This window comes from Indicator indicator, chromosome 2 (assembly GCF_027791375.1).
Source record: "Indicator indicator isolate 239-I01 chromosome 2, UM_Iind_1.1, whole genome shotgun sequence".
In the NCBI taxonomy this organism is placed as follows: Eukaryota; Metazoa; Chordata; class Aves; order Piciformes; family Indicatoridae; genus Indicator; species Indicator indicator.
The window spans coordinates 15,838,359-15,862,091 of record NC_072011.1 but is presented as its reverse complement, the minus strand read 5'-3'; the positions used below and the strand labels follow the sequence as shown (position 1 = coordinate 15,862,091).

The window sequence follows — 23,733 nt, the reverse complement described above, 5'->3', positions numbered from 1 at the left end:
TTTACTATCACTAAGATGTTACAAATTCCCTTCTACTGTAATTAAATCACTATTCCAAAATCTTTTCATGTGCTAAATGGATCTATATCTAAAGGATGAAAGCCAGCTACTTCTATATTCAGTCTACCAACTGAATATCTACTAGATAAGATGATTTGGGGTTTTTTTCTACATCTGACTTAATGGCTTGACATACTGTAGTAGACCTCAGGTTGACACAGGCAGCCCAGCTCAGTGAGGGAGTGACATACACAAGATAAAAAACCTGCAGAAGAGCTAGCAAGTTGATTCACTGTTGGGTAAGGGATGGTATTTTGGCTTGTCCCAGATGGTACATTGATCAAGGAATGAACATGTGCAAAAATTGATGACTGATGGTACATTACAGAAGAAACTGGCATTTGGGGCTGCATGAGAGAGAGATGGATTGCTGTGGCAGGTGTGATCGAAGTACCCTTCAAGATGGTCTCTCTGTGATGAATAATAACTTCACTATGTGATGATTGCGAAGGTATTGCACCATTCATCACTGCAGTTCTTGACAACTCCAAAACAGAGGACATATTTGCAAAATGTTCATAGTCAGCATTTTCAAAATCTAAGGCTTGAGTACTAACAATATTCAAAGATACTCCTCTGTTGTTGCTAAAAGATCCATACCCATCTGCTTCCACATCCCATTTGGAAAGCGTCAATATGTTTGTTGATGTCGGAACAGCAGAATTCCTCACGTCTTTGTTAGCACCAATGATTTCTTGTTCTGTTGCCCAAAGAGAGTATCTCAGGCTGTCCCCTTGATTTTCAACAGAGTTCTGTCCTAAAAGATTTAAGTGACTTCTCCGTGTTGTTGTTGGCGACCTTAACTCTTCTAGATCCCACTGAGGAATCAGGCTTGAAGAAATTCTATCAAGATGGTTCTGAAAGCTTTGCGGGAGTGGAGGTGTGGAGTAGGTGTTAGGAGGTACACTGATGCTGAATTTTGAGTCTGAATGAAGAAGATGCCTTAATTCCAAAGACAATGTCATTGGAAGGAAGTCAGAACTCCTCAAACTGATATTTTTTAAAAAGGCACTTGCATCTATTTGAACTTTACTTCCTGCTTTATCAGTGGTATCTGTCACAGCATCATTTCCTGAAAGACTTTGAGACTGTGGTGATCCATGTGTTCTTGTACTGTCTACCAAACTCTTAACTGATGTATTCATTGAGAAATCAGCTTGACTACCTCTTGAATATGAAGGCTGGGTTTCTGGAAGTGCAGTAACATGCTGCTGATTGTTTAGGAAGGTCATGTTGGTTTGATCACTTACTGTGTCAGTTCCAATTTGCATCTGCAAACTATCAAATATTAATTTTTCTGTGGAGTTTCCAAGTACCTTATCAAAGGGACTTACCTGTACCCATATGGAGGATTGACTCAAAGGTGCTTCCAGGGAAGGGAAAGACAAATCAAAATAAAATTCGCTTTTGGAAGGTAGAGTTGGGTTTGCAAAGTTCATTGTTGACTGCAACTGTGATACTGTCTTGCCACTACTTTCTGAAATTCCCCTTGAAATGTCTGCAATAAATGAACTAAAGATTTGTGTTTCCAAAGTTTCCTGACTAGAAAAGTTAGTTTCTTCAGCCTTGTGACCTAGTAATCTAATGGCAGATGTTTGTTCAGAGATGCTGTCAGACTTAGCAGGTGAACTAATGGGTGGCAATCTCTCTGTGGGGGAAGAAAATCGTTTGTTAAATGAGAGCCACCAATTTTCTGATGGTTCCCCAGAAAAGACTTGAGATACTTCTTCGAAATTATGGGAAACAGTCCATAAATCTGCTGTTAAAGAAGGAGAAATATCTCCATATTTTGTTGGAAAATTCATGTAACCTGAGTCCCAGGAGCTGCCAAATCCATTCATGTTCCCTGGTTCTATTATGGAAAAAGAAGACTCTTTGTTTTCATTATTACCATGAAATGCATCTAAATTGTCCTCCAGTACTCCACTTCTGAGGCTCTCACTTGGGTTTTGAATATATACTGACTGTTTTAAATAATGAGACCAGTAATTGCTATTAAATAGGTTGTCCATTTCCAAATATATGTGAGTCAATGATTGTTGATTAACAGGCAGGGTTGTTACAACATGCTTCAATGCTGAGTCTGCCCAGTCTGTTCTTACTAGAAGTGCTGACAATGTTAGTAGTTCTCCACTGCGTTCTAGGGCTGAATTTGTCAGTTGGATGACAGGCATAGATTTAGTGTATGTCACTTTCATCTTCTGAAAAAAAGTTGTTGGGTTTGCATGTGGAGTCTCTGCAGAGGTTAAATTTGTAATGACTCCTGAGCGATGTTCCTTAATGTGTGTAGATTCACTAAGCTGAAAGCCACTATTTGCTGCTAACAGAGAAGTTTTCCTATCAGCACTGCCCTCTAAATTTTCAGGTGTGAAGTCTAACAAATCTAGCTTTTGTTGGACCGATGAGTTCTCTGTAGGTGATATAGATAAGCTAGAACGTCTGTCTTGAATGTCTAAGGTGATAGGATGATGAAATACAGTCTCCCTCCACCAACTCACAGGCTCCAAGGTGTTGCTTATATATATGAAATTGGTTGTGCTGCTGTTGGAGGACGAAATCCACTGAGTTTCTTTTTCCTGTTCATAAGCAGCATTGCTGCTGCTGCTAATGGGCGAATGGAACGCTGACTCAGAGTTGGAACGATCTAGCCCATCTGCCAAAGTCTGTGCTACCTTTGCATTAGGATGTCTGCTTTGAAAAAGAGGAACTGCTGCATTCACAGAAGCCTCTGTAACAGCAACTGCTCCATCAGATGTGCCACGAAATGGACTTCTGGAATCATTCAAAATATTTTCATTTGGTAACTGATTCATCACAGTATTATCTAGGTTGATTTTTTCTGTAAAAGCAGCCATGGTATTGTTGCTGGGCTCCTCGGAAGCAGCTGGTGTGGACACAGTTGGAAGAAACAAGCTGTATGTGTTTTTTTTCTTTGGATTCTCCTCTGCTGAGTTTTTACTGAAATGAAGAGGCCTTTGTTTCACTGGCCAAATAATTGGGGTTGAAATAATTCCTATGGTTTTGACCCCTTCTATCTTAGATTCTTGCTGTTTCTGTGGTTGTGAATGGGAGGATTCAGGTGAATTTCTCTTCATTCTGAAGATAACTGTGGCAGGAAGTCTGAACTCCTGCAGGTCTGTGTGTAGTAAGCCACATAGTTAATGGATTAAAGAAAATATATGCAACTTAACTGTCTGCTCTTGGTCTGAAAAATCAATTTATCAAAGGTGGAAAATGATACCAGTTAGCTGAGTGAAAGTTTAATTTGCTTCTACTGAAAGTTAATTTGGCTTATTTTTCTTAGTGTTTCTACTTTATCTTGGGAGTTTCAAAGCCAAAGAAGGGACATAATTATCTAGCTTTTATCCATACTAACATCAATAAAGCACTCAGTTCCTTCTGTAGTTACAAAAAACAACATTAATCGCACATGGTGAACACAGTGTCTCCACAAAAAGAAAAAAAACCACAATTTGAAGGAAATTTTCAATACTTTCTTCTTACTTTTACAGTTTAGTAAATCCAAACAGGCTGAATTCAGATAAATTCTTTCACATTGTCTACTGTACTGCCTGACTGCTAATGTACAAGAAATGATCTGCCAAGAGAAAAACAGTAGTCCAAGAATTTCAAGTCCTACAGTAACTACTGATGCTTTGGGGGAAAAAAAAAGAAATAAAAATACCAGAAACCCACCAAAAAATCCCCAGAGTCTAATTTATTTCTGTGGAGCACATAGAAAAAATAGATCTGCACAAAAAATATCTTCAAGCCTCAGATGAAAACTGCAGAAATTTATCTCTGTGTGGCTAATAATGGTTAACAACTATCTTTAACAAATTAATAAATATTTCATCAGTGTCACACAAAATGATGCTCTCTAGGAGACAGTGATATCACAGAATTTGACAAAATCTCAAAAGAAATCCCTGCTTTTTTTCCTGTGCTAATAATAGGCTCATTTACTACCTTATTTTTTCCCTTAATCTTTCTAAATGAAAAGTAAACGATATCTGATACTGTCAACATTTTCCCTAGTAAAGTCTGATCCAGCTCTTCTTGAAGTCAGTGGAAAGATTCCTGTTGACTCAGTGGAAGTGGCTTTGCTCCATAGGAATGGTTCCACTTGGCTCCTGCACCTGACTAGTGAGGAACAGACAATTCTAGCATACTACCACCCTGGCTACATAACCAAGAGCTCCACAGCACTTCATAATGGAGCCTTATGACATTTAAATCACAACGCAGAATACTAACCACTATATGATCATGGCCATGGTTCTTCTTGAACCCTTTTATAAAATCCTTCCCTCCTCCCTCTTTGTTTGCATGGGTGACACAAATTTGGTCCCTTTTGTATAAGACCCAGTTAAAGGTAATAAAAATAGCCAAGTTTGGTTTGTGTTACTATTTACACTGCTCTTACACGGTCCAGTGAAGCTACTCTTGATTTTTTTTTCAATGTAAATGAGATCAGAACTCAGACATGACCCTTGACATTATGATAATAGGAAGAAAAACACCTTGAAACACAATCAATCTGCTCTAGACACAGTACAAGGAAAAATGTAACACAGGATTTCTTACCATTGTTTGGCTTATCGTTTCTGTTAGTATCAGGCATGTTAGTGGTGACAGTGGGTGGTGTAGGAGTAGTAGCATTTACAGTAGCTGGTAATAAAGATGAGAAAGAGGTGAACTTGAATGAAATATGAATGTTAATAAGGTAAGACAAAATGGGAACAACGCATGACAATATAAAATGAAACCATCTACACACAATGCCATAAATGCCAAATAAACACGTTCTTTTTTTCTGCACAAAGTGATGAATGAGCACGAACTGAGATCCCAACCATGCAATCTTTACTTTCACTGACTTCAGCAGGAGTTTTGCCAGTGTAAGGTTTGCAAGATCAGTCCTACGCTGCTTTCATAAACTGAAAATCCTCTCGTGAGAGCTTCAGATTCAAACATCTATGTAAAGACCAGAAAATAGATCTTCTAAGTTCTAAGATGTATGCATTGAGAGCATTGCACGTGACAAGAGTAATTGTCCCTACTCAGAGACTGAAGACCAATAAATGTGAAACCGAAACAAATGTCCATGTAAGGATCCAGTCAACTCCACTGAACTCTGTACGATGAAGAAAATTGAAATCAGATTTGGAACAATTAAAAGTGGAATACGTATTCTGAAAGCTTCATGTAGGATCTCAGCTGTACTGTTCCCACTGACACTAACAGGAGACACTCCATAGAATCCTGGCAAGTGTTTCCCAGGAAAACCAGGTAGAACACTTTTCAAAATCAGAGTGAGAAGACTAAACTGCAAATTTCCCCCTCAGTGGATTGGGAGGGTGTACATGCTAAAGGAATTTGAAGATCACACCATTAAATTTTCAAATAATAATTTGGAAAATCATTTAATTTTGGCTAATAACTCCCAGGGAATGAAAATCCATTCACTGACAGATTTCTTTTTTTCTGATAACTCTTTTTAAAATCTGAAGTTTGATGCAGTATAACCTCACAGTGCTACAAGGCTTTTATAGATTTTGACCAAGAACCAAACCAGAAATGTTAAGCAATCATATTTTAGGCAAGAAACGGCATTTTTTTTTTTTTTGTGAGGTTGTTTTAGCTTATCTGCTGATTCTGAAAGTCTCAGGAAGCAGCTTCATGTTCAGGTTTCATCAAGTAAGAAACTCAGGGATAGTGAAGGACGAATTGGACACTGCAGCAAACAAGTTCTAGCTGGGAAAGTGAGTATATAAAATGACACCCTGTAATATAACAAAAGATCTTCTTCCATGAAACTTCAGGGCTGTACTGTCTGAAAAAGAGGTTATAAGGCTTCTTACTGATTGTGTCTTTCAGTCAACTCTGTTAAAGGAGGCATCTTCCAATGAATGAAAATATTTGCTAAGCATCATGAAGAAAACAGCTTTCCTCAGACTGCACTTGACATAATCTGGCACTCACAAACTTTGTTACTGGTGCTATTGCATAACACACAACAAACAAATAAAAAAGGAAACCAAACTGGCCTATCAGTTTAAAATAGGTCTGCAGTGCTGAGAGAAATACACAGACATCTTCTTACAACTTTTCATTATTTTGACAGTAAAGATGATGGTGATGAACAGGATAAATTTGATCCCCCACGTCCAAAGTGACAAACAGAACAACAGTGACACTTTACCAAACAATTTTCAGAGAAGGAAAGAATTTTACCTTTGTGAAAGTAATCATAGTCTTTATTGAAGATGTGATGGTCTAAGAAGTTAAGAGAGGCAAGTTTGAAAGGTAGCATCTTTTATTAGAGGCAATATCTTCTACTAGACAAGTTAACAAAGCTGGAAAAAAGCATGAGGCTTTTAGAAAAGCAGGCTTGTTTTGATGAAAGTGTGTCCATTTCTACAGCCCTATTAGCTGACCTAATGAAAGATATTCTCTCTCATTTCACACTATGCCATTTTGACAGAGGAAAATGCTCATAGTTCTTCCAAGAGAATACACAAAGTTCTTTATATGGTGGCTGTATTACCTTTTACATAGAAAAAGACTGAATAATTTTTGCTATCACATTTACCTAAGGTATTCAAATAGTAGTATTTAGATCATATTGTGCTTTATGAATATGATGCCTGAAAGTTACTGTTTGAAATCTGATTATGGACATACCTGGCATTGCACTTCCCATGTGGAAATCAGACCAATATGCTCTGAGAACCTGAGCCAGATTTACCTCAGGCAAAGATTAACACAGATATCTTACTGGCTTCCCAAGCAGAATGCATTTCCATTTTTAAGCTACCTGTAAATGTCCATTTTAAAAGAGTTATGAGACTTCCTCCTACCCTTTTGTATTTTATTCTTTCCTGTCACCTTCTTCTATCATTCAGTCTGTGAAAAGGGTTACAGAGCTAGACATTGCTCTTGGTGCAGCTGCTGCAGTGATTAAAGTTTAACATAGGATGCAACCTCATTAGCAGGTGTTCATGAAGGTATTGTGGAAATGGGTTGATGTTCATTTTGAGCATGTTTATAGAATTTCAGCCTCTAAGCAAAGCAGAAAGACTTAACTGCCTTTGCACGTCCAATGATTCACATGTCATGGAAAATAGGGTTCACCAATTCTTCAAATTCAACTAAGCTAACCTTTAAAGACACCTTATGGATCTTTCTATGTGGCAATGTTTACACTATTAAACCACCAAGTACTGTAACAACTGTCTCGTTAACTAATAGCTGCTGGATGTTGCAGTTCAATGTTAAATTTTTACCTGCTAATCTCAAATTACCTAGCCTCAAAATAGCTTATTGGGGAAAAAAAAATAATACTAGTCAGTTCCTTTATTTACATCTGCCCAGTCATTATTTACAGATGTAGTCATTTCTTATCCTGATTAATACTCTACTGTCAAAATGTACAGGAGGAAAAGAGATGGAGAAAGAAATTAAAGCAGTTAATTCCATTTTAATACAGTGGAGACTATTTGGAAAATGTATTATCCAGGGAGTGATCACACTTTTTTCCACATATTATAGGCACAGAACTCCACACACTTGATGAGATTGAAGAATTCCTCCTCTTGCTATGTTTTATTGTAGTTCACTGTTTTTGAATCACTAATTAAAAAAACAAGGAAAACAGATATTCTTCAAAAATGAACTTGTGAAAATGACCCAGGCTTCTTACCTTGGCAAAGGCTTCCCAGGTTTGCACAACTGGTTGGTTCAATTGCAGAAGAGGGAATTAAATATGAGCCTTTAGAAGAAGAAAGCAAAATAATTAGAAATGTTTGGCTATTGAGAAGAAAACTGTCAGAATATATTCATGTTGCAGTTACATAGTCCTCTTCCTAATTTCTCTGGTGAAACTGATGCCTGTAAGACTTGGGGGCTTCTTTGTTTGTTTTCTGTTGCAGCTGATTGATCTGTGAAAACCCCACAGACTTGCAAGTCACAGTCATGTATTTAGCTTTCTTTAAATAACCACATTAAATGAATGCAGCTTACATGTATCCTGTGAAATGGGTTTAAGTAGAGGGGCTTGCGTGGCTACAGGAGTTATGTGATTCTGTGTAATAATGTGTGTCTTGGAGAACCACTCACACTTTGCTCTTGTAGCACAGGTTACCCACCACACACCTCTGAGTAATCTGCCTGTGACAGACACCAACTAGATAAACGGTGATTAAACTCGTTCCTCTGCCCAGGACGTGGGTGTGATTAATATTCTGGTATGCATGATTTATAAGCAGATAATGTTGTAAGTCTGTATCCCTACTGAATTATTCATACTTCACTTTGATGATATGGAGACAAAACCAGGGCATACAAGAATGGCTACTGAAGAAGTACTGGTTAATTACACCTTGTGCATTAATTACACATTGTGTATCCCAGAAGTTCAACCACAGACAGAGCTGCTCTTGCATACGGTGTTGTAAATAATGGGGCCACAGAGCATAACATAATCATGAACCTACTGTGAAGGTTGTCCATTTGGCTTTAGCTTTACCACTTCAGAATCATACTGACTCAGTGAGGTTCTCTCTCAAAACATTGTATCTTTATAGAAAGATCCACCACCCATCAACTCTTTGAGACAGCTAGAAAAATACTTCCTGTGATACAAGAACAGACAAAGCATGGGGCCTTGAAGCAGAAATCGTGTCATGCCACAGATACCATCACATGCATTGCTGAGAAAATAGGACAGAATCTAAAACAGGTTAACCTCAACAAAACTCAGCAAACTCCAGGAAGGATGTTCTAAGTGAACATACGCACAAAAACCGTAAGATTTTTTTCCCCGCAAAATATATTTGTTAATATTAAACAGTCAATATCCAACCCTGCTGTAAGTTAACTCCTTGTTTCTGTATGAATTTATTTGGTAGAACTAAAAAAAAAAAAAATCCAATCCAACTTTACAAACAATCAAGTCAGAAGACTTTCATCGGGTTTGCGTGGCAAGGTTTTGGTAGTGGGGACCTAGAGGGGTGCTACAGGGGTAGCTTCTGTGAGAGGCTGCTAGAGGTTCCCCTATGCCTGATAGAGCCAATAATAGCTGAATCCAAGAGGGATGCATTGCTGGCCAAGGCCTAGTCCGTCAGTGATGATGGTAGTGATTCTGTGATGACACATACAAGAAGGTGAAAACGCTGGTGCACAACAGCAATTGTAGTTGGAGACAAAATGAGAATGCGTGGGAGAAACAACTCTGCAGATGCCAAGAATGGGGAGGAGGTGCTCCGGGTGCTAGAGCAGAGATTACACTGAAGCCCATGGTGAAGCCCATGGTGAGGCAGGCTGCCCCCCCTACACTCCACAGAACACCCAATACCAGAGCAGGCAGATGCCCAAAGCACACTGTGACCCCAATCAGATGTCCACATTGGAGCAGGCTCCTGTCAGGACCTGTGGACCAGAGTCCACACTGTGAATGGGTTTGTTGGCAGGACTTCTGATCCCATGAGGTACCCAAACTGCAGCAATTTCTTCCTGAAGAACTGCACTACATGGAATGGTACCACACTGGAGCAGTTTGTGAAGAACTATAGTCCATGGGAGGGATCATGATGGAGAAGTTCAGGGGAGGACTGTCTCACATGGGAGGAACTCCACACCGGAGCTGGAGAATAGTGTGAGGAATCCTCCTTCTGAAGAGGAAGGCATAGCAGACAACATGTGATGAACTGACTGCAAGCCATGTTCACCAGTCCTACTCAGGGAAAGGAGGTAAAGAAATCTGGGAGTAAAGTTGAGCCTGAAGAGAAGAGATAGATGAGGGGAAGGTGCTCTTAAGACTTGATTTTATTTCTCATCCTGCTATGATTTGATTGGTAATAAATTGAACTAACTTCCCCTCATCTAGTTTGTTTTCCACACAGTGGTCACTGGTGAGTGATCACTCCCTCTCAGTATCTTGAGCATGAGCCTTTCATTGTATTTTCTTTCCCTCTGTTCAGCTGAGGAAGGGAGTGATACAGCGGCTTTGGTGGGCACCAGGTGTCCAGCCAGGCTCAACCCACCACAACTCTACACTTTAAGGAGGGATACTTCCAGTGAATATATCAGCTTTTTAAAATTTTAATTGGATTGAATTCTGGCAAGATTTTCCCAACGTGTCCACTAAAGAAAATATAATGATTTGGATGTTAGCAGATACTCGCCATAAGCTACTTTATGAAGCTAAATAGCACGGTCAGTAATGTGGCATTCAGTAAAGTGAACAATAGATATGAACACTTTGATATATCTCACTCATTAAAGCTGAGACATCTGTATCTGCTTGTCACACTAGACTTTCTTATAGAGTCAGCAGAGAAGAACAGGTACTTCAATAGCAAAGAAAACTTCTGACTTCATTGAGACATCTTCTCCAGTATGAGATGACCTCTGGAACAGCATTTTTCATTCCATTAGTCATAAACAGCACTGAGGTCAATTAGCTCATCCTGAAACATCATTCAGCTGCCTAAGGTGGGCAGCAAAATAAGTATTCTCGCCCTTGAGAATGGAGGATTTATATGAAGTGTATCTGAAGCAAATGCAATTGTAGGCATGGACAGACAAGCAGCAATGTCACCCTTAAACTGAGCAGATCATATAGGTGTATATGTATAGTATAGGTGTAGCCAGTGCAGGCTCCAAAATCAGTACCAGCAATTGGCTACACGCTCCCCAGTGAGCCTGCAGAGAGCTCTGAACTGGTGGCGTTACACTGCTGCCGTTACCTAGGCTACCTGTTTTAAAATTAGTCCGGGTAGCCAGGCTGTGTACATATACCTTTAAATGCAAGCTGTGCGGAGGTACCGCAATAAAAACAGAATTCCATCAAGTCTTACAGAAACACCCCACCATGATTGCACAGCTGTGAAAACATTAGTCTAAGGAATAAACCAGGAGAAGGTAAAGCTATGAAAAGATTATCTGGAACAATTTGCCAGTGTTTTTATGCTCCATAAAGCTACTTGTAAGAGCTTTGTCTGAATACCGTGAAAATAACTCTCCTTGAAAAATGTAAGCACTGTTCAGGCATAGATAGGCTGAGATCACTTCTAAACGCTTGGCTTGCCTTTTCTCAAGTTACGTGCTGCTTCCTGGGAAGCATTATTGGAGCGCTGCAAAAGCCTCTTTTCTGCAGAAACCCTTCCACTGCTGCTAAATGAAGCTTGATCGGTTTGAGTCATCTCCCCACTGTAAGTGGTTTATTCATAGTTGATACCCTGACTCATCAACTCCCCTGTTGAAGGCTGGTTTTACAATGAAGGCGTTTATTCAAGAAGCTGAAGGCAAGAAAATTCTAACAATTTCATCTCTGGGATTAGTGACCATTTTTGAAATGGCACTGAACCCAGTGTTTTCTTTCAGGAAATACTCTGGTCCAGGAAAGCCTGTATCACAGTGGGTGATGCTTTGTCAGGACACACATATTGACATTACTTAAACTAAGTTTAAACTATTAAGTAGTAAGGTGTCAAAGGAACAAAAAGGCAAAATTGGAGAGGACAACATTAGATATGAAAACATACCACATGGTTCAAAAAGAATAAATGTTTGTAACTGATTAACTTTTATATTTTTTAAACTAATGTGTAATTGCTTTGACAGAAGGGCTCAAACTAAGGTCTGATAGCATCATCTGTGCATGTATAGGCTACTGTTGGCCATGATTCAGATTTTCCCCTACTCATTTTATAATTATCCAAATATCTGTAAAATTGCTACTAACACAAACATTTTTTTAAATTTATTTTTTTTAATAAAAAATTTACATTTTTTTTTAAATTAAAAAATATTTTAAAATAGTTATTAAAATAAATGGTCCAAAGTGACAATGACTTTTCAGTTATTTGCCCAGCGAGGTTGTGGAATCTCCTTTCAAAACCCACCTGGATACGTTCCCATGCGGCCTGCCCTAGGTGATCCTGCTTTGGCAGAGAGGGTTGACTTGATTATCTCTGGAGGTCCCTTCCAACCCCTAACATTGTGTGATTTTTTTTTTTTGGTGATCATATGGAAAAAAAAAAGTTCCAGTAGAAAACTGTCAACCAGCTGTAGTGACATACGCATATATAAAAATTATACCTGGATACTTATGAAAATCAAGAGTCTGAACCATGAAATGAGAACAGGTTGGGCAACATACTGAAATTTATATTTTGGAGTAATTCACAGGAAGAAAGACTTTCATTAATTACCAGTTAAAAGAAGGACTGATAATATGCCATAATTACGATAAAACATGTTGATTTTGATCTAAACCCCTTCCTGTCTGCCTTCCTTAATTTAAATTTTTCTTGTACTTTTCTGTCTCAATCATTGTTGCTTTGTCACTGCTTCTGCTGGCTCTGCGCACACACAGCACAAGGCTAGGAAGTGCTCTTTCTGATTAATCAAAGGGCCAAAGGGCAGGTACAAAAACATTTACTAAATGGTTAGTTAACACCCATTTTTTTCTCCAGAGACCACTGTAATCTTATTTGAGGCTAGCAGGTACTTGCCTATTATGCCCTTTTTGTATGAGCGGAAGGCCAATAAACAACCTTTTTGTACAAACAGAAGCCAAATAAACAAACTGTTTAGTAAATACTTTCATCTGCAGATCATCTGAAGCAGCTAATCAGTATTCAAGCGATTTTTTAATTTAGAAATCAACTCTCTACCGTTTCAAAGCCTCTATTTATGGTAAGAGTTGAGCTAAAGCCTAAGAAGGTAAAGCCTAGCTGTTTTTCTTTCACAGGAACCTTTTTTTTTTCCATGCTGGTATGTATGTTCAGCACAATGCACAGTGTACAGGGAAAATAAGCAAAAAAGATTTGGCAAGGCATACTTACCACAACTCAAATTGTTTTCTGCTTTCAGTGCTGAAGTTGGAATACTCCAGAATTCATTTTCCCAGTCTACAATGTTTCCTTTCACATCGCAGCTGAGGTTGGCCAGTGTTTGCAAATTCATGGTGAAATTCCAGAGGCGGAAGTTGTAAACGTCCCCATTTAGAGAGCTCACTTCATTGCTATTAGAGCCTAGCACCAGCCTCCCATTTCCTGGGATAACTTTGCCAAAGATATCCGGACAGTATTCTATATGATAGGTGCTTTTGGTGTATACAGCTATAGTGCCTGAGAAGCTGTCCCCTACAACACAGAGCTGTTGAAAGACTTCTGTGAAAAACTCTGCATTTCGGGGCAACGCATTCTCAAGGATGCACTGCTTGCCTGAGATGGACAGAAAATGGCCTTTTGTGGTCTTCCCAAAGCTGAAGAATTCTGTTGAAAAGGTGTCAGTGTAGGAGAAAACTTTCCAGTCATCTATGTCATCGCTGCTGCCCTTGGTTGCTTCAAAGCACAGTGTAAACTGGCTAAGCTCTGGCACTGAGACAGTCTCTGACAGGGACACAGCATCGACATCAGGAACCTGGGGAATGATGACCTTCTGATTCCTCAGAGACACAGCAACTAGAACCAAGAGCAGATAAATAAATGAACAAAAAAAAAATTCATTGTATAGAAATGAAGGCAGATTGGCAGCAGGGGTTAAACACTCATTGAATCGAACATTTATTGTGTGGTTTCTATCACTGTTAATACACCAATGGCACACATCTAGGGGAATTTGACTTGGGAGTGCACTCAGCTGAAAACAATGCAGGGTTTCTTTTCAATGGCACACAGAGTGCTGCACAACACATAGTTAACAACCCCTATAGCTGCAGGAAGAGCAGTATTATGATTTATTACCTACTAACTTCCAACACTTTAGAAAAATTACTACTCATTCATCTAACAAGGAGGCATTAGGCAATGGAATAAACCAGTTATTTGAAAAACCCAGCATGATTTGCTTTTACAATATATCATTTTAATTACTTGTCTGCATGACTGCACTACACAAATGAAGTTCAGGCCTTGCTTCTTTTAAATATTGCAATAGAAGATATCTCCTGTTACATTTTGTTCCTGAATTCAGCTAATGGCCTTCTACAAAGCATTAGGCTAATTTTGTTCCCAGCAGCCTTCTGGTTGAATACTGCAGTTGCATGTTCATGAATTTTATATCCAAGCTGTCCACTATTTGCTAATATTTGGGTCAGCATAAGTACCTAGAAATGGCTAGTCTTCTTGTAAATAGACACTGCAGGAAGGGTATTTAGGTACAGTCAGAATTAGTCTGTCTCTAATCGTTATTAAGTATTCTGATTTGTGTGGGCAACACTGCAGTCACCAAATGTGAAGAACAGTATCATAGAATATATGCTGCTTCTCCATGAGGATATTACTGACGATTCTGTTCACCCTAATTTGGAGAACATTGTTTTTCAAAATAAAATGTTGATATGATCAGTTTTATTGGCACACTTACGACAGCAAAACTCTTCCAGTAAATTTCTCCACAGAGAGAAGTTTCAGGTTATCAGTCATGCAAAGGTATCAACGTCAACAAGACCAGACTGCATCAGCCCTCACTTTTACTTCTGCCTCTGCAGTTCTGTGGCCTAACCCACATCCAGTAAACATCTGCTACCTCTTTTACACATTTTCAAAGTGTATATGCTAGAAGTGAAATTCGCTTTTGCCAGACCTAAAGAATAAATGCTACAGTAGTTAATATCTAGTCTCCCTTGGAATTTTTAAGTGATGCCACAACATACATTATCTCAGAATGAAATAAAACCTTTTCCATATCAGGGGATGACACATGTGGGGGAAAGGCGACTGTCATGCCACACTCAGGAAAAAAGACAGATACATGGGGTATAAGGATTCTGTGTATTCTGTGGTATTGCAATTTCCCTTTGCCAGCTGCTTGCAAAGACTCTGAGCTCCAAACTACCATATTTGGATATATACACAAGGGCGTAATTTGACCAATATATTATACAGTAAAATAATATAAAGCATTGCACATTATTTGCCAACCCCGCAACTGAAGAATGGGTGGGAAGTGAGAAAAATACTGGGCTTTTACAGTTACTGGATTCACTTCAGAGACTTCTTTTTTGTCTTTCCAAGGGCAAAAGTATGTTGCAACAATTTTATAGATAGAAAATGTGTTCAACTCTCCATTGAAAACAGAGCCTTTTTTTCCATGGGTTAATTATACTGTAAGCTTCTTTACATAACATGGAAAATGTTCCAGAAGAAGTAAAAGGATTCAAGACTTGGAAAAGAAGAAAGATCGTTCACATAAGCACTGTGTAGCCTGTGTTAGGGTGGGCAGAAGAGTTATGGAACACCTGGTCACTTTTAAACAGTATAGGAAGAGAAATAAATAAGAGAGGATGTTGCTCCAGTACCAAAGAAGTCTACTACACTCTGCTGTATTCATCTGAGAGATTTAAACACTGGCACCTTCCCCACACAGTGAAAGCGCAAAACTGACAAGTATTTAGACCACGTAGAGAAAACAGAATCCTGCCATCAACATTAAGTCCAGATTTCTTTCCCAAGTACTGTTGCACAGCCAGTTGTCACACTGATGAATTTCAGGTGTTAATATTGGAGAAACAGGTTATTCTCTGAGGAAGAATACATTCTAGGAATAATTATCCAAGTCTTTAGACTACTTTCAGAATGATGTTAGATTGTTTCTGGTAGGAAGATAACTGGATTACAATGAACAGGGGTTATTTTGGACACGTTGCTATTTACTCAGGAAGAATGTACAAAAGTCTGCCTGGATGCAGCAGGAGCAACCAGACACTGTTCTGAGACCCACTCTGCTTTCACAGGAGTGCTGGGATGACACAAAGCCTGCCTCTGCTGCTTTTCAGAGCCCCTAGCTTACTTGCAGCTCACTGCCGCACATCTCATATGTCCCTTTACGCATAAGCAACCCAGGAGTACTTAGACTGTATTTTACAACTCCTTGCAGGGAAGACTGCTTTCCTGCCAGGTGATGGACTCTTCAGCATGGTTCATGGTTAAGTGGTGGCTTCAGCTGTTCCTAGCTTCACTGCTTTCATCTGCTCCTTCTCTGACGCTGGAAGAAATGCATTAACCTTAATGACACCTGCAAGTGTGTATGTACCAAATAGCTGTTTGAGAGGTTTTCTGCTACTGATGTGCTGAATTGTGCTTTTAATTTGGGTTGCTGCGTACTGCTGAACTGTCAGTTAATTTTACGTGACATTGTTACAAGCATTTCTCTACTAACAGAGGTCTGTTAGTTCTCCTTTTTGGTAACTGAGTGACTTCTAATTATTATTATAAAATAATTTACCATGCCAGCTCTTCAGCTGATGTAAATTGATGCAATTCCCCTAAGACTAAGCTGCATTCATTTATTGTCACTGAGGATCTAGTCCATCCATCTCCTCTTGATGTACTGCAGGAGGTGACAATGAGGAAAGCCAACATTTGTGTGGGCGGTCAGCTTGTTGTGGATAACAGGATGTGCCCTGTGAAACTCAACTTGAAACTGCTCTCACATGAAACTAAGCAGTCACACAAAACCTGTTCTATTCTTGTCCAATTCCATCCCCAAACTTACTCATTTATATTTGTCTTTCCCAACATATATTTTGTCTTGTGTACATACTGTACCATTAACGTATTTTTAAATACTATATAGCAAATTGCTGTGTTTCTTTGAATACACTTTCCAACTTTGCATCACTCTGTGAAACACAGAATTGAAAAAACTACTTAGTTTTATTATTTACATATGATAATTTCAGAGAAACAGAAGTTAAGTATGAATAAAACACTAATCCACTCACTCTGGGAGAAATAATGATTGTGCACAGGTATCATATTTATATAGTCATAGCAGTGGCATCAGCTTGACGACGGAGCTTTGAAACTTCACTGGGGACCTGGAGTGAAAGGGTATGCAATTTCCCTGATGGCTTTGGGAATCCTTTACAGGGACAGGAGAACATGGTATTGACATCTGCCATGCAGCTGCATCATGATTTGTATGTGTGTGTGCACTGACATCCTATTGTCTACATGCTTTTATAACATGAAAGCAGTACATTATCATTGCTTTACCAAGCCCCTTTTCTCTATCCATTGCCAGATTAAACTTGCCATGATCTTTGTAACCCAGTGTTACAGACACTGCAAGACTGTGGTCAATAAGCAGAATGCAGTTATAATTTGCCACGTATACATGAAGCCAGCTCTTCTGGCACCCACAGTCAAAATCAAGATGTCAGGTTAGAGTTACAGATTCAGAGTAATGAAAGAAAATCCAGCAGATGCTTAACAGCAAGCCTTAACAGAGTTTCTGAAGTAGCATGTATGTGAGTCATTAAAATATGTCACTGGTGAAGATCACTGATATTACTCAAGCTGGGGAGCAGCTGTATTACTCAAAATGGAAGAATATCTTCCAAGACTATTTAACTTTAATAGTGCTATCCATGAATGCAAGGTACAACTCAATTTGGCACTGGGGCAATATTTTTCTTTTTATAAAAATACATTACCTACAGGTATATATATGCAAGTGGTTCTCTAACTACATTTGTAGACCTTTCCTCGCCTCCTTATTGAATATATCTGAGGGCAGCATTGAATCTGTTGATTCCAGCTGAAAGTCATCTTATCCCTTATAATCAAACAATATTAAAGAGAAGTATAGAAATAAATCATTTTACATGATCAGATTGCATTTAATTTTTTTATGATCTACCTGATATTAAAACTTCCTACAATACAGCAAAAGCTGCTATTTTCAAATGGAGCCACCTTTCAGAAAATTTGCTTCCACTTTCAGAAAAGAATAGGTGTTCCTACAATTATTACTGCATTCATTTTGTCAGCATGAAAGAACCTCAGTAGAAATAAGTATTTTTAGCTCCTCTGATATGATGTTATCTTTTTTTTTTCTTTTCAGAACTGCACACAAATTTTGCTGGCACAATTAGGACTTCCTTTGCCTTATGATTTCTGGGGGTTGCTACCTTCATTATTTTAAAATACATGATATCTATGATAAATATTAAAATCAAAATAAATCACAGGGAGGATCTCCTTGTAACTGGAGAGGGAACTGCAAACCTCTGCACTCTGTATTTCTAGAGCTGCCAGTCAATCAACAGAACATGTGTGCTACAGTAATATAAATGCTCAATGCAATACTATATTCATTCCAAGGTGTGTAAGCCTACTGAGATCATGCAACTGCGAACTATAACTCTGAAGTGGATGAATGGTGAAGTAGCAGAGGGGGTCTGTAAGTGATCACCCCCTAATGGTCTCCACTACTTTCCTGCCCTTTACCATCATGTAAGAGCAGCTGGTAATTAACACTTTAAACAACAAAGCAAACACCAATCATATGTTATTTGTCATCTTCTAGTGGAAAAAGCATGAGCATTTTTTTTCCCCCAGTTGTTAGGCTTTTTAAAATCTAAGCATTACCATGTATTTAAAGAAGGGAAAGAAAGGTCCAGGACCTGGAACATGCTAGTTCATCCCTGGGAGTTTGTTCCTAGAGCCTGGAAGAATCCCTGAGAAGTTCTGCTTTGTGCATAAACTCCTCCCCACTTTTGGGTGCCTCATGGGGCCAGAGGTCCAGGCTGGCCCCACTTTTGGCTCAGCTAAGTTCCCTCTTATGCTCTCCCTTCGATGTCCCTCTGCAGGTATATTGACCTCGTGTCCTGGTTCCAAACCCTTCAGCATAAATCTGTCGGGAGAGGCACCATTAGGCCTAAGATCCTTGCTTGTGAGAAGTTTTTCTAACATGGATCATGTCATGTCCCAGAATAATATAATTTTTTTTGTTCCAAAGAAAAATAAATTACTTTAAAAACCGTAAACTGTAGTTTTATCCTGCGAGCCTCCCCATCATCCTCTTTTCATGGAGGACTTGATTTCTTTGGGAAGTATTGCTCTAATTCTTATAGTACATTTCCTTCTAACATCTCTAAGAGGGATGGAATACTTTGAGGTTACTTACTTCGTACATAGCTGGCATTAAACCCTTTCTTTTGGATACTGAAGTCACTTTTAAATGACACAATCATTTCATTTCCGGTAGAGTTATAAGATAATCCTTTGGCAGTGATGCCACAAAGGTTCATTGGGCTTTCACCATTGTCTAATGTCAGTGAATCATAAATGCAGCCTGGAGCCTCCTCGATGTCAAAATCAATAAATGTCAGCTGTATGATGAACCCATGAGGTGCTCGGATGATCCACTTGCATGCTTGACTGTTTGGGTAATCACTGGGGAAGCATGGAGAAGTGAAAACTCCAGAGGGATCAGTTAGCACGATCCTACAGTCATAGCATCCATAAGCTGGCAAAAAAAAACAGAGAAAGGTTGGAAGTCAGGCAGACAACAGGCAAGTAATTGTTAACACAGCAACTAGAAGTATTTCTACACAGAAAAACAAACAGCTGGCCAGAAGAAAGGCAGAAAAAGGCCTTGTTTCTCGTGAGCAAAATTCTAGAGGAACAGAATAGCAAAAGAATGTTTTATATGAGAAATCCTACACAAAGAAATATAAATTATGCCGATCAATATGCATTTGTGAATACTATACAAATCTGCTACGTATACTGACCTGAGACAGGCAAAGCGGAAGAAACACTTTTGAATTCAGAAAGGCAAACCAGTTATTAAATTGCAACTTCTAAAAAGATGACTGGTATCATTTACACTTTCTAGCTGCTGGTCTGATGCTGACTGGTGGCTATTCCAGCAGCTTTGTACCATGCCGTTGTTTCCAGTGGAATGCCCCTGGAATGCAGCAGCACAAGAGATGGGTTGAAGAGCAGCAGGAGCAGCAGCTCTGCAGAGCCCTCGAATGTTAGTCATCGGCATTTCCAGCAAACAATCTCCACATCACCCAGAAGGGTAGCAGTGAGCTACTGGCTTTTGAATCAACAGCAGATTACTGCATTCTTCCCATGCTGACTCAGCTCCATTGACATATTTGCAGCAGTCAGTCTCTAAGAAATTCTTATTCTGTTCCTCTTACTACTTACTACTTACTGGCTCACCTGCTGTGCTTATCCAGGAGAACTTCAGACCCAGCTAGTCCCCAGGGTTTTCTTTCTTGTTTGATTTACATTTGCTCATTTACCATATATTTACCTACTGTGTTATATGAGATAATTACCGTGAACCGACTGTTACTGAAATCTGTAACAGTTTGCCAAAGCGGCACTGGACAAACTAGGTGGGAATTGAATATTGTCAACCAATAACTAAAGAAACTAATCATCACATTTATGTTGAATTACTTTGCAAATTAGGCCCCAATCCTGTGTAAAGTTCTACAAGTATAAAACAAATAGGACAATGTGAACACGCATTGTGAGTTGCCCAATCTAAAAGCAACTAGAAAAGTTGTCAAGAATAAACTACACACAGAGCAGCTAGAAACTAGGAATGAAGACAAAAGATTTCTCCAAAGAGCCTTTGCTGTTTCTTTCCACTAATTTGGTCCTGATATTGTTCAGTCACATTCAAATGGTGTTGGCCTAAGCAAATGGACTCTGTGAAGTGGCATGGCAAAAACAAAAGCAGTTTATATCTGCACAGAGAATTGCAAGGTCTATTTCACAGACGTTTAATAATTTTTTACTTGCAAATCACAAATTCATATGGCCCCAAAGAGGGAAAGAGCCCAGTACAAGTTGGTTACACTAAAAAATATCAGTGAGATGCATATTTGTTCAAATGAGAGAAAAATAAAGATTGTCTGAAAGATCTGAAGTTAGCTTTGGGAAGACTTGGTGCTCATGACATTGGAAAACTTGTCAAAGAGGAGCTTGTTCCTTCTTAATTTCTCTGCAAATCTTTGCAGTCAAAGGACTATGTTCACCTGCTCTAAAGCCCTGCTGTTCCATTTATTAACCAGAGAGGGAATATTTACCTATTAGTATGGTGACTATAAATCCTGCAGTTGTATGAAGAGATAATACAGAAGATTTTGCACAGATAGGTATCAGTTTTCAGAGAGCCACCCTAGACTGAAAGTAGGAAGGAACAGGGAAAGCATGCTCAAAGCCACAAGCTACTGCAGTCTCCTAGTCCAGGGTGAGTGAGCCTCTTCAGGGCAAAGCAGCTGTAATATGGCTCTGGCTGGAGCTGCCTGCAGCTGGAAGGCTCCGTGATTCACGTTCCTGCCTTTGTTATTTTCTCGGATGAGGGCTACAGGGGCTAAGGCTCTGGCAGCATGCCACACCCACTATCCTACTCATTCCTGCCAAAGAAATAAATGGCACACAGCTATCTGGGCAGTTGAGAGCTTTCCATGAGCAGCCAGATGGACTTAGACTGAGCTGTTAAGTGATGTAAACATGTATAGGAACACTGCTGTTAATGTATACTCATTCATGGGCCCCTAAAGTAAATCTTAAAGGAATTAAAAAAACATTGCCAAACAAGAAAAAATATGCCACTTGTCAGTAAAAGTGTATCTCTCAAATTGATAGACTATTACATTTAACCGAAGACTGGAGAAGTCAAATTTGTTCATTAGAAAGAATAGAGGCATTCTTAAGAGAAGCTTGCCTTTATTAATTCTACTGATTACCATCAGCAAAACAGTACTCAGCTCTTCTATTTATTTCTCTCGAGTACTTAGCATTGTTTCTAAGCTGTGTGGAAAAAAAAACCAAAACCAAACCTCAGTACATGTAACAAAAATACTTTTATCCCTGCTCTTTGTCACTGCAAATACTAAAACATAAATGCTACTTATATTACTGTTGATTTTTTCTACCTTAATGTTTTCACTAACACAGTCTCATTTTACTATATACATAGTTTTGTTAGTTTTACAGATCTAATGCAAAAAAACCAAAAACAAAACCAAACAAAAAACAGCCCCTAAATTTAGGTAGGAAAATAAGTGCTCTAAACTTTACATACACGGAAGAAACAGATTTGGTGAGGAAAATAGTTTACTTTTTTGAAGTGGGTTGGCTCCATTTTGGCAGAGTAGCTATTCTGTCCATGACTGCAATTTGAAGGAGAAATATCCTGTTTTCATGCAAATGTCCACAGTAGTAAGTAAAAAGAAAAGAAAACAAACAACAAAACTATATATAAACAGAACGGTTTTGAATGGAACTTTTTGCACAGCTTCTCAAGAGACAGTTATTTTTCTATAAACACCACCTCTTTTACTCATTAAAGATAAAAAATGCTGTGGCAACCTTAGGCTGTCAGCCAAGCTGACCGATATTTTGCAATCCCATTGGCCCAGAGCAGTTCTGAACTGTGGATACTGAATACTTGTTGCAATACACACCACAAATATTTCTACAAGCAACCTGAGATAGTTTATTGATTTTATTGAGAACAAACTTAGGTATGATATTCTTGGTCAGCAATCCCACATACGCAGAGTGTGCTTGTCAAGGATTTGTTATCACCCTAGACCACAGGAAAGTCACTATCTAAATGTATTTTATCCAACAAACCCCTTCATCTTTTCTTCCTGAAACCAGAATGAACACTCTCCCCATATGGTGAAAATGAGCACTTAATTTCAGTGTTTCCTACAATCAAAGTTTCACTGGTCAATTCATTTTTCTCCATCATGATAATACCATGGAGTATGGTTTTCATTTCATAACCACATTTTTTTTCCCCTTGCAGGACTCATACTTCCTATAGTAAAAGTTTAAGTAAGTATTTAGTATGATACTTCAATGCTATACTGAAAAGGAAAATTAGTAAAATCCTCTGCAGTGCGTTAGAGCTTTCATCAAAGTTATCTAAGCAATTCACATTGACTTCAGAATGGGAACTGAATGTAGGGGAAATGGCTTTTTCCCCTCCAATCATGCCCACTTTATAAGGATAAAGTTAGGCATGGAGATAAAGGGGGTAAAGACAGAGGTTTCCAAAGCACACGATCAATGACTTGAAAACGCAGCTGGGACAGCAGTCTGCCAATCTGTCCCACTGTATTAAATAAAAAAAATAGTATCTAGCAGCTGATGGAAAATTTTGGTCAAAGCAATTTGGCCATCTTTAATAGGAACTTATCAGTAAAGGCAGGGATAGAATCCCTTTCTCATAGTTGCCAATCTTCCTAACCATGAGACCATTCCATCTCTTCTATGAGTCTCCTGCCTATTCCACATATATATATTTTCATTTCTATGAAGAGGAAAGTACTCTATATTAGTTTTTCCTACACCATGCTGAATTTTCTGAAGATTGTCCAAAAGCTAAGGAACTAGGGGGAACAGTGCGAGGCTCATTAAAGATTGCATCACACACACACACACACAAACCTCATATCCCATGGGACAAAATGAATTGCCCAGCTTGTGCCATCTATTGATTTTGTCCCTTCAGAGCCCCAGCACAGAACTGCACCATTTGAGCTCATAAAGCCTGTATGCACCGAGAGACACAATTTGAAAGTAACTTTCACAAGCCATTTGTGGGCAGCTGAAGCCATGGTCAGACTCAGAGCTGTAACATTGAACTGCAGATTTGGGAAGGAAACATTCTGTATATATTGTCCCCTATGTTTATACTTCTCTGGTTTTGATTTCTTCTTACATGACTAACACATTCCAAAACTTGCTTCCAAAATCTGTGCTGATATTTATATTTTCTTCTAGCTCCCTACATGTCCCTACTTCTCACCACTGTAACCATTTCCCCCTAAAACTCCATCTTTCCCACGTGTTTCTCAACCATGAGTTTTGACTTCTACCTCTCCACCCA

General features: G+C 38.9%; 1 protein-coding gene across 1 annotated transcript in view; it reads right to left on the bottom strand.

Moving 5' to 3' along the window:
* The window catches only part of ADGRG6 (adhesion G protein-coupled receptor G6), a 105,335-nt gene that overhangs the window by 47,617 nt on the left and 33,985 nt on the right, over nt 1-23,733 (bottom strand). Inside the window, exons 2-6 of the mRNA XM_054393684.1 lie at nt 18,988-19,329; nt 12,915-13,535; nt 7,766-7,834; nt 4,648-4,731; nt 455-3,196 (exon numbers count right to left, since the gene is read on the bottom strand). Coding sequence (XP_054249659.1) covers nt 455-3,196; nt 4,648-4,731; nt 7,766-7,834; nt 12,915-13,535; nt 18,988-19,329 — 3,858 coding nt within the window. The remainder of the gene's footprint in view (nt 1-454; nt 3,197-4,647; nt 4,732-7,765; nt 7,835-12,914; nt 13,536-18,987; nt 19,330-23,733) is intronic.